Consider the following 12,307-nt stretch of genomic DNA (forward strand, 5'->3'; position numbering starts at 1 on the left):
TCATTGGATGACCAGTCCTTAAACTTAGAACCAATATTGTTGCAATACCCCAATAGACGTATTATAGCTTTTTTATCAGCTACTCTTATTTATTTTTCTATCTTGTGTGTTGAATGTTTTTGCATTATGAAGTCTTCCATTTTGTATCGTCATTAAACACATTATTCTTCACAATTCCCAAGAATATTGTATTACTTAGCTTAGAACAAAGTCACTAAAAATCATAAATAACAAAAAGGGGGGGGGGGTGGAAGAAGCTTCCATTTTGATATCTATGTACCATTTTCATGGTAGTTAACTAATTTATTATGCTTTGAAACACATTCAAGTGATCAGCTACTAAATTTCTTTTCTTTAACTTCATGTTCACTAACTTCTTTAGCAAAAACATTTTCTTACCAATGGTCTTCTGATTAAATATTGACTTCAACTTCTTATAGAAATAATGAGCATACACTAGTTTCATTTGCCATATGGTGTGAGAAGTTGTACAAGATTATTACAAGCAATTGCCTTCATTAAATCTTATTCATCTTTTTTCATTCAAGGTTAAAAGTATATATCCTTAAGCTTACCTCTTTTATATTCAAGAGTGTCTAATAGATCTTTGATGGTGCGAAAATATTTTATGATAGACTTTCATATAGCCTAATTCAGATTATTAAGTTCTATCATTAACATAGAGGCATTCAATCCATTTCCATTGCCGCAAAAATATACCCTTATTTTGGCAAAATTAATCCCCCCATCTTTTAGTAAGGAGTAGTAGCATTATCCAAAGTAAACATGTTGATATGTGGGTATGCTAGAGCAATTAATTGGAGTCCCTTTAATAGTAATTTTAGGAAATATTTTTAATTTTTTTAAAACTTGAAATTTTTTATTAAAAGAGTTATTTTTAAGTGCTAAAAAAACTAAAAACATTTCCTATAATCGCTATGAAATAAGCTCTTAATGCTCAAGAGTTTTGATTCAATCATATTAATTAAAAGAAACTTATCACTAACCCTAAATACCCAAATTCCTCAAGACAAAAGTAGTGTGAATGCTCCCAATGTTAAGATATGGACTCACACATATTTAACAATAACACATGACTAAGCTATTCGCCTTTGATATTTGTTTTTGTATCGGTTTTCCATAGTATGGGCCACCCTATGTGTAGAGCCCAACGCCTTCACAAGCCTTAGATGATGGGCCTAAGACTCGTGAGACCCAATAGCCAAAGGGTATGGTCCCTAAGGCAGGAAGGGATAAATCCAAAGACTGTGTGTCTGTTCATTATCATCACATGAGTTTTGGAATAAGGATAGACCCGATTCTCTTACGCTCCCATCGTCTGAGAGAATTCAGAAGAAATGTGGTACCCTCCACAGCCTTAGAAGATCCATACTTTGTTCAGAAGGAAAAGCAAAATGGATCCGAGTTCGTTCATTCTCTATCTAGTGATCATGGCATGTTCTCAGGATTGATGTATATATTTTCAGTTTCTGTTGTTGGTGATAATGGAGATCAAAATGTTTAATCACCCAAGTCATCGTACCAATGATTGTGTGTGTATTTTTGGGCACTTGGAATGTTGTGTTTTTTTTCATGCTAACATGCAGAATTTTTTAATTAATTTCCTTAATGTACACCAAGACCAAGAAGACAAGAAAATTAAACTAAGAAAGCCTAAGCCGGACAAGGAAACGGATTAGTTTGCAATTGATTCACTCAAGTTCAAATGGAGGTTGGAATAATGTACGTTGACTAAATCGGCTTGCTTCATATGGTTTTTAATAAATTTCATATGAGATTTTAGACTTAGATGATGAGAAAATTTTAAAATAATATAGATATTTTACTCACATAAATTTCATATTAATAATTACAATAAATAATAATGGCCAAAATAAATTTAATATTAATGATTAAAATGAATAATAGTGGGTGCATTTATTTAATATTAGTAATTGAAATAATAATAAGATGTTACCATTTTAAAGTAACTTGATAAGTAAATTTTTTAACCTTATTAATTATTATCAACTAATAAAAATGGAATAGACGTAACATAAATAAAATAAGAGAAATTTAGGGGGGGGGAAGTCATTAAAATTATTTATTTTTTTATTTTATAAATCATAATAAATATAATAGGAAAATTATTAAAAGAAAAAAGTCATTAAAATCATTCATCTTCATTACTTTGTTAGTCACAATAGAGGATATCAATTTAATAAATATCTCACATTTTTCTCTATAACCAATCAATATACAAAATCATTTTTCCATATAAAATAATAGATAATTAAAAAAAATGACTTACATCCAAAGAAAAATAAATAAACAATTAGAACAAGTGTCAATTTAATCTTTCAATAGTTAGGATAAGAGTAAAAGTTAAATGAGTTTATGATATTAAATAGATGGATGTTACACATATAGTAATAAAGACGGGAATGGTTTTGTGGTATTAAATAAATGGATGTTATATAAATAAATTTGATATTAATTATTGTGATAAATAATCACTACAAGGAAAAAGGTATATGGTGACATTTATAACGAGTCACCATAAACATAAGGTGTCACTACAATATAGCGTCACCTTCTCCACTGACACCATGGAGGGTACCAATTGGTAATGTATTTGGAAGTGACACCAAAGTAGATAAATGGTGACCCATTTAGAAGTGACATCATATATTTCTAGTGATGATAGGGTGTCACATTAAATACATCATCTTTGAGTTATGATGTCACATTAAATGTATCACCTTTGAGTTATGGTATCACATCATTGTAAATTATTGTGGAATATATGATTGGTTTTAGTTGTTGATTTTTGTAATGCTTATGAATTAATAAGATTAACCTGTTTATATTTTGTCCATAAATATAACAATCATATTATATTTAACTCATTTTTCTGTAATGTTTCTGGAATAACTCATAATACATTGATCATCTAATAATATTTATATATCAAATGTTCACAAAAAGATAGTACGTCCAACATATCAAACCCATCAAAACTAAAAAAGAAGAGTGAATACATACCAAAACATGATTTAGAAATGTTAAAGATCCCAAGATTCATATATACCTCCATTTCATAAGCATAAAACCGGCTAACCATAAAATGACATAGAAGTCCCATCTAAAAATCTAAATTTCTCAGTTGCAATTAAAGTAACGTTTATGTCCTACAACGTATGACATAAGAGTTGCATTTAAAAACCCAAAATCTTGTTGCCTTCTTCTTTCTTTTTATTCTCCATTTCACCCTCCCAAGAGTGTATACCTGCATTTCAAAATTTAATGAGTTTTAGAGATTTTTATTGAAGAAAATAAACATGGATCTATGTTATCATAAATGAACAAATCTAAGAATTAATTTTTTTTTTCAAATAGAAACATTATTCAAAGAATAAGCATTACTATACAATACCTATGGAAAAATTCATGTAGTAGCTAAGGGACTCACCATGCATGGTGATCATGATGCATCAACATGATTCATGATTAGTTGTAGCACAAAAGTAGCCCATTCTCCTCTAATTTCATTGAATTCTACTTGAGAATGTGTTTTTTTTATTACAAAACTGAAATCAAATAAGAAAATAACATTAAAATGCATAACATTTGGAAGCCTAAAACTATGTACAATTCATTAAATAAGTAATACCTTTGAAGCAATAATTGTAGGATCAAAAATTATCTCTTTAATGAATCTCATAACAAAGTAGCCACATTCGAACCCTCTTTCTTGTCTTGGACACTAATCGATCAATTATAAAATAACATTAGTACTCACATATATAAATGGTGCAAATGCCTAAGCTAATGTGTAAAGAAAAATTTTTGGATGTCACCTGCACTAGTTGCTAAGATGGCTCCCTCTTAGATGTTTTCTTTGCAGATATTCGAAGAGCCCTATGTAAATAAGTTCAATGGGTACATTTTTAAAATAGGTAAATGCTATATGTTTTAATATATATAAATAATAAAAAAAATGTGTTTGAGGTGAATGTATTTTTTTTTATTTAAAAATAATACTATGAAAAATAATAGGAAGAACTTACATGTTTACGATATCCTTTAAGTCCTCACATGGTTTGTGATGCATAGGGTCAAGATAGTGGACTATCATTTTCCTTGGCTCAAGCACTACCTAAATATAAACCCTTTAAGTCCTCATATCTATTTCTATTAACAAAATATAAAAACTTTCCAAAACTTAACTACTTAAATATAAAAACAAAATCAAATAAAATATCTAGCTAATTGGATTTTAGAAACTAAATAAACTATAAATAAACTAAATATAAAAACTAAATAAAATATCTATGCCCATGAATTAATTGAAGAGGATAGAAAGACATAGAGAGAACATGGCTATGGTTATGATTTCCATCTTATCATTTCCTGTCAATACCACACATGCCCATTTTAAGGTTGGACACTACTTTTGTTGCTGGACTTGGAAAGAGAACTTCAAAATTGAAAACATAAATAAACCCTTATGTAAAAAAAAAATAACATTAAAATATAATTGAGCATTAAAATATTTACTCTCTTTCATCACTTTCATTTGAATATTAATAATCTCTTATTGAGATAGATACTTACAATTTAACAAAATAGAAATTCCTAATAATAAAAAATATAAAATTTCTATTTCTATTAACAAAATATAAAAACTTTCCAAAACTCAACTACTTAAATATAAAAATAAAATCAAATAAAATATCTAGCTAATTGGATTTTAGAAACTAAATAAACTAAATATAAAAACTAAATAAAATATCTATGCCCATGAATTAATTGAAGATGATAGAAAGACACAGAGAGAACATGGCTATGGTTATGATTTCCATCTTATCATCTCCCGTCAATACCACACATGCCCATTTTAAGGTTGGATACTACTTTTGTTGCTGGACTTGGAAAGAGAACTTCAAAATTGAAAACATAAATAAACCCTTATGTAAAAAAAAAATTAACATTAAAATATAATTGAGCATTAAAATATTTACTCTCTTTCATCACTTTCATTTGAATATTAATAATCTCTTATTGAGATAGATACTTACAATTTAACAAAATAGAAATTCCTAATAATAAAAAATATAAAAATTTCTATTTCTATTAACAAAATATAAAAACTTTCCAAAACTCAAATACTTAAATATAAAAACTAAATCAAATAAAATATCTAACTAATTGGATTTTAGGAACTAAATAAACTATAAATAAACTAAATATAAAAACTAAATAAAATATCTATGCCCATGAATTAATTGAAGAAGATAGAAAGACACAGAGAAAACATGGCTATGGTTATGATTTCCATCTTATCATCTCCCGTCAATACCACACATGCCTTCCCGGATTGGTCCTTTTGGGGTTGAATACTCTCAACGAAATTCTATATCTCATTCCCACTTAGATACAAACAGAAAAATCATTCTTTTTTTTTTCCTCTCTCATTTTTTAGAAAGGATGAAGATTATGTGATAGTATATCTTAAAAAAATTCTGTACCTGTCATTCTCACACAAATACATATTAAAAATCATTCATTTTTTCCTGTTTTTCACTTTTTTTTAAGGACTTGATCATGTGTTTGGTTTAGATTAAAAAAATCAATTAATCTATAGTTTTTTCTTCCATGCTAGAAGATTAAACCTAAAATTTTCTTCCCTACAACTCAAGAAAACACAATTCACAAAAACCATAATACAAAGATGTTGAAACAATTAATATAATGGCATTAATAAAAGAAAAAAAAATGATAGATCCAAGAGATTTTGGGTTACCTGGGAGTCCACAAAGTGAAGAATGTCGGTTTTGAGCGTGTTGACTATGGATGGGTGAGAGAAAAGGTTGAAGAAGATCATGATTTTATATATAGGATTTATATATTGAGATTTTTTGGATTGTGGGTGAGATATGGAAACAATGGGATTTTTATATGGTATCCATCATTATTAATTCTAAAAGTGGGCTCATCAAGTTATAATACTTAAAAAAAATTATTTTATATGATGTCACTTCCCAAAAAATGACACTATAAATATAAAATTAATATCATCTAACTACCTCAATTGAAGATTTTTTATATTATGTGTCACCTTTATTAATTATAAACCCTATGGTGTCATTATTTTAAAAGTGACACCGTAAATAGTGACACCATAAACTATTTTTGTACTAGTGAATAAAACGGTTTGAATAATAAAAACAATTTAGAAACTTAAAATTGAGGAAAGAAAAAAATAAATGATATAATAAGGGTATTTTAGAAAGGAAAAAAAGCGTAAAACATTTCGTACTTTTATAGATAGTATAGTATAAATTCGTATAATATTAATTGATGTCGGTAAATATTTGAAAATATATAATTAAATTGTTGTATTTTTTCACTTTAATTTAGGTTTTATGGGACTGTTTTTGTTTTTAAAATATTTTATTTTAATTATATGAAATAAAAATAAATACAATAATTTTTTTTTGTGAGGATAATAATAATAAATTTCTTATTTTTTAATTTTATTATTATAATAATTTCTATTATTTAAAGAAATATGTTAAGTTACTTTTTGGTTAAATTATTTTTTATTAATGCATTAAGATGCTAATTCTTTGCATATGAAAAAAAAAATCTTAATATATAACAAGTATAAAACATTAAAAAAATATTACTAAATACTATTTAAACTTAAGTTAAATTAAAATTTATTTAGATTTAAGACCAAAAAAAATTAACAATCAAATGTCATCTAAGTTGCCAAGTGATATTAAGTTATTAAGTTAATTTATCAAATTAACCCCATCTTAAAACATATATGTTATCTGATTTTTACTTTAAATATCAAAATTATTAAAATCAAATTAAATTTTTTAAAACCATTAAATTAACATATTTACCGTCATAACTAATATTAAGCAACGAGATTATAAAAAAAGTTGAAAAAAAAAAAAGGCATGACCACTAAGATAAAGAATGTTTGTGATTTGAAAAGGTTAATTAATTTGATTTATAATTTCAAGTCATTTTTATTTTAAATTATTTTATCAAATATGTCAAATTTACTAAAACCTATATAACTCCAAATCCAAATCGACCATTAAATAAGAGTATAAATAAATGAGATTAAGATATAAATAATAGAACTTAAAAATGCATAGATAAGGTGGTGCCTTTTTTATATCTATCATTAAAAATATGTTACGATACTGTTGTCTAAATTTTTTGGGAATTTCAATAATTAAAAGAAAAAAAATAACTATCCATTTTCTGAAATTGCATCACAATTAGAACGCCATGGAAAAAGAAAAAGAACTTCTTCTATAAAAATCTCTCAAGAGTTAAATCTCCTACTAGCTAGTTTTAACCATACATATCTTATTAACCTGTAGTATGTGTCCACGAAACCAGCCAGCTTTTGCTGAACAAATCCATACCAAGTGTGAGAGGCTGGCCATGGTGCTTCACACAACCTACTCACTGGGGTGCTGGCGCTGGCGCTAGCGCAAGTGTTTCAGTAGAACAGCTCTTGAGGAATTCCCAGTAAATAGGCTCGCAGGGAAACAACAATGCCCAGCACCTGTCTTCCATTTTATTAACTGCTACGCAACAAGCAGCTTCAATTAAATCAATACTGGCAAGCACAAGAGCCTCCTGAATCTGAGTCACACAACCCTCTACGCCCAATAAAGCATACCAGCACTCGAGGTCTTCCTTCTCCGACCCATTTCCTCCTGGTGCTAGAGTTACTTGTGGTGCCCGACTAGCTAGCCCTGGACGCACCAGTGTTACCATGCACACAAGCATTACTAGCATCCAGACCGTCTGTGATGATTTTCCTGCCATGCTTGTTACCAGAACCTGTCTTACCACAAGAGTTGAGAGGTTGGGAAGAATGCTTACTGTGGATTATGTGATTCAAAGGAAGAGTTATAGCAGCTTGCAGTTACAAAAATGTTGCAAAGAATTTAATTTAATTTAATTTTATTAAAACGTTTTGTCATAAATTAATGTGTATTTATATATGGAGCAGTTTCTACTTAATTCATAGACAGGTTGAGTCAATTTGATTTGTGATATAATGACATGGCTAACATGTTATATTAGTCATGACTTTCAAATTATAAAGTCACTTTTCAGTTTCACATATGCTTGCCACTTCATCACTGAAGATGCCTCTAGGGTACGTGCAAAGGATGTGTTGGTATTGATACTTCTGAAAGGTGTTCTATTTACTCGAAGTATTTTGGATCATCTTATTCCATTATTAAAAATATTTGATAACTATGTCTTCTTTACATGTCATGCATTTTCTATAAAATTAAGAATATTTTATTAATTATGTTTTATTAAAATTAAAGTGGAGTGTCGATCTTTAGATTCATGTTTTCATATGTTAATTTAGAAAAATATTCAAAATAAAAATGAATAAAATATTTCAAAGGCTCATTATCACATGGTCTGTCTGATCACATAGATTTTTCACATGCATGTGTCCCCAATTATAGTTATATGTAAACAATACTCTAATAATGTGATACTCTCTGGCAAATATTTGCAATCATTTGCTCTATGATTATTAAGCCCTTGATGCTTTTTAATAAATAATTGTAAATATAGATAAAAATTAAAATGAGAATTGAAAATTATTAATTTCAATGTAAAGTTTAAAAACTTAAGTTGAAGTTAGGCTTTTAAAATGGCAATTTCCTATTTTGTCTATTATAAAATTAGAAATAAATTTTCAACTCTCATATTTAAAAAAAAAATAAAATTGAATGTCATATTATTTTTTTCAAGATCGTGGGATAGGGAGATTTGGTAACACCAATCAAGTGGGTCACATTGTTAATAAAAGGGAGAAAATAGGTAATTTGATTAACTTGCAATAAATTACATAAAATTATCTTATAGAAAAAATGAGTGGCCCACATGTAATTCCTCAAAACACTTAGGTTTCTCAACATATACCTCTTCTTCTAAGACTTCATTTAAAAAAGCACTTATTACATCTATTTGGTATAATTTGAATGTGATTGAGCATGTTATGGCCAACAATAGTCTAATAGACTCTAACCTATCCATAGGTGCAAAGGTTTCTCCATAAATAATCCTCTCAATTTGAGTATATCCCTATGCTACTAGAGTAGCTTTTTTCCAAACTTTTATTACATTTTCATCATATTTATTCTTAAATGTCCATTTAATCCCTATCACGTTAGTTTCATTTAGCTTAGGAACTAAATACTACACATTATTTCTAGTCAATTGGTATAACTCTAATCCTCATGTAGTGTGGTACCTAAGTTACATTTCTCAAAGCTTCCTCCACATGTTTTGGCTCCAATTAGGAGGTATAGAATAGAAATCTTATCTTATTTAACTTAGCTTGTCTCCGTGTCACCATAGATTCATTTAGATCTCTTATTAGTTTGAGATTGGGTGGTTTTTAGGAACTCTTGATTTATGTATTTTAACTCTTGTATCTTTATCATCTATATTCAAGTCTCCTGTTTTTTTTAAAATTCATCTAAATAGTTTGTCTCTCTACTTCATTCTAAGTATTAAAACCTATACTATCATCATCTCCAAGCACTATGTCTTAAATCATTTATGATCACATTGAAGGTCTTCTGGATAACTTTAATATTCAAATTGTATGTCATATATGCTTTGCTTTTAATGAATAGGCTTGGAAGATCTCTCAATCAGATTTGGAATTCAACTTACACAGACACTAGCTAGGTTTCTTACCAAACTACAACTCATAAGGTGTTTTCTTAGTTCTACGTCTAATTAGAATCCTATTTGAAGTGCAATAAGCAATATTGTTTATAGCCTCTACCTAAAAATGAAGAGGCAACTCATGTGCATGGAGTTTGACACATATCATTTCTTAGGGTATTGTATTCTTTCTCTCCACTATTTCATTTTGTTAAAGAAATCTAGGAGTGGAGAATTCATGTCTAGTTCAAGAACTCTCATAGAAAGCACAAAATCTATATTATGAAATTCTTTTCCTCTATCACTTTTAATTCTTACAACTAAATACTCCTTCACATTTTGAATTGTAGAGTATATTGCCTTGAAATGTCTAAAAGCCTTAGACTTTACTCGTAGGAATGTAATAGTTGCAAGCCTAAAAAGATTAGCAACTAGAACAATGACATACCTCTTACCTCTAATGCTATCAATCCTCATAAGATGCATGAACTCTAGAAATCTAGTGGCTTCAATTTCCTATGAACTCTTTTGATGCCATCTAACCTATTTCCTTTTAATATAATCCCCACAGATAGGATTACTAAACTCATTAAATTTGGAAACATCTTGAACTAATTCCTATTAGCTAAATCCTTATAATTTATGAATCCTAACCTCCTATTCCATAATTCAATAAATCTAAGTTAGCGCTATTACACATACTACAACAAAATTAGGACTTTGATTAAGTACATAGCAATTGTCTTAAGTCCTAAAACCAATCAAGACATACTTCTCAGACTCATCTAATATGTCATATTTATCCTAGGAAAATCTCACAACAAAATTACTATCACAAACTTTGTTGATACTTCTCAAATTGGCTTTTAATCTTTTTACATGAAGGACTTCATTAAGCTTGGTAGCCAAGAAAGCATATAGAACCTTTACCACTAAAATGGGCAACACTAGTATAACAAAAAGCCGCATTGCCACCATGGAAAGTTAGTAAAGGATGACCCCATGTGTTTAAAGAATCCACTATCAAAATACCAATCACTAGGTCCATAGCTTTAAGTCCCATGAATGTTATACGATACATAATGCCACTCTTTCAACCCTAAACTTGCCTAAATTTAGAAGATGTACCTACAAGACTCTTCTTTTTCCTAGACCTAGTGTCCCCCTTTCTTAATATTCAAAGTTTGATTTCTATGATAATTTGATTCACTAACTAAACTATTAATATGAGATTGGGAATTTTCAAAGAGCTTGTTGTAGAGCTTACTTTGGTTGTGTCCCAATCTATTGCATAAAGTGCATATAGGAGCTGGTTAGATGATTTTTTCTTAGAAAAGGAAATTTCCATAAGCTTAATAGAAGTAATCTTCCCACTAGTGTGTGTAAAAAACTTAACAGCATAGCCTATTCCACATTTATCTCCAGAAGATTTTCCTTTTTGTATTATTTCATTTAAAATTTTAGAACTTCGATGAAACATTTCATTTTTTACTTTCCAACTTTTTGAACCGGTCCAAATCAAAAGATAAGGATTCATTAGTCATTATTAAAGAGTAATGTTCGGATACAGCAACTTAATTTTTTCCAAGTAAATTATTATTTTTAACACTAAGTTCTTTGATTTTGTTTGCCCAATTTAATTGACTTCATTTTCACTTATGTTACTCTTCATTTATTCAAAGAATTTAATGTGAGTATTCTTTTTATTGATCATATTTTTAAGTTTAACATTTTTCATGTTTTATCTTCTATCTTTCTTGATATAAATCATTTTATTCATCTAGTAAATCATCATTAGAATTTTCATGTCCATGGTCACTAGTTGTTATAGAGGCTGCAAAGGCAACAAATTAGAACTTTCATTGTTCTCATTAGAATCACGGAATTGTTCTCCTTCATGCTTTAAATAGTTTCAAGTCACATGCACAGTCCTTTTTATTTGTGTAGAGGCCAGGTAAAGTAATCAAAATTAATAATGCCCTTTTCCTCCATAGTTGTACCACTCCACTTGATTAGATTTAAATGAATTTTTCTCTTTGTTTGATTCTTGGCAACATTCCTTTGTTTCCTTTTTGGAGTCTTCTTTGTTATTTACCTTTTTCTTAAGTTTCACCTATTTTTTTGAATTTCTTGGCAAACATGAATATTTTAAATTGAGTTAGAATTAGTTCACTCTTATTTTTCGAGTTGACTTTTTCTTGTAAGAAAACCTTCATAGACTTCTTTGATGATGAGAGAGTTAGCTCATTGATCTATAAAGAATCTACTAACTCATCTACTCTCAACTTGTCTACATCTTTATTTTCTTATATGGCAGTCAATTTAGACGGAAATATTTTAAGAACAAATCTCAATATTTTTCTATCTTAGATACAAAAATTCTTTCTGTAAGAGTTCACAACATCACTTAATTCTATATAAAAATTAGATAAAGGCTTATATTCATTCATTTTTGTTAGGAATTTGAGGCTAATCTAAACTATGGTAATCACCCTAGAGGGGGGTATATAGGGTGATGGTCTCTTTTTCACAAATTTAAACTATGCAAAATAAGAGACAATTATAT

General features: G+C 28.5%; 1 protein-coding gene and 1 long non-coding RNA gene across 2 annotated transcripts; both read right to left on the minus strand.

Moving 5' to 3' along the window:
- Positions 1–3,070: 3,070 nt before the first annotated feature.
- LOC132254660 (uncharacterized) lies at positions 3,071–3,552 on the minus strand. Its single transcript, XR_009466957.1, has 2 exons — positions 3,473–3,552; positions 3,071–3,289 (listed from the first exon to the last, which is right to left on the minus strand). It is a non-coding gene; the product is annotated as an uncharacterized LOC132254660 (long non-coding RNA).
- Positions 3,553–7,317: 3,765 nt separating this feature from the next.
- Positions 7,318–7,957, minus strand: LOC104880685 (uncharacterized). The gene has a single exon (XM_010658219.3). It carries the CDS (start codon positions 7,861–7,863, stop codon positions 7,495–7,497), a length of 369 nt encoding a protein of 122 aa, XP_010656521.1. The 5' UTR covers positions 7,864–7,957; the 3' UTR covers positions 7,318–7,494.
- Positions 7,958–12,307: the final 4,350 nt, after the last annotated feature.

Source organism: Vitis vinifera, chromosome 11 (assembly GCF_030704535.1).
Source record: "Vitis vinifera cultivar Pinot Noir 40024 chromosome 11, ASM3070453v1".
Lineage (NCBI taxonomy): Eukaryota > Viridiplantae > Streptophyta > Magnoliopsida > Vitales > Vitaceae > Vitis > Vitis vinifera.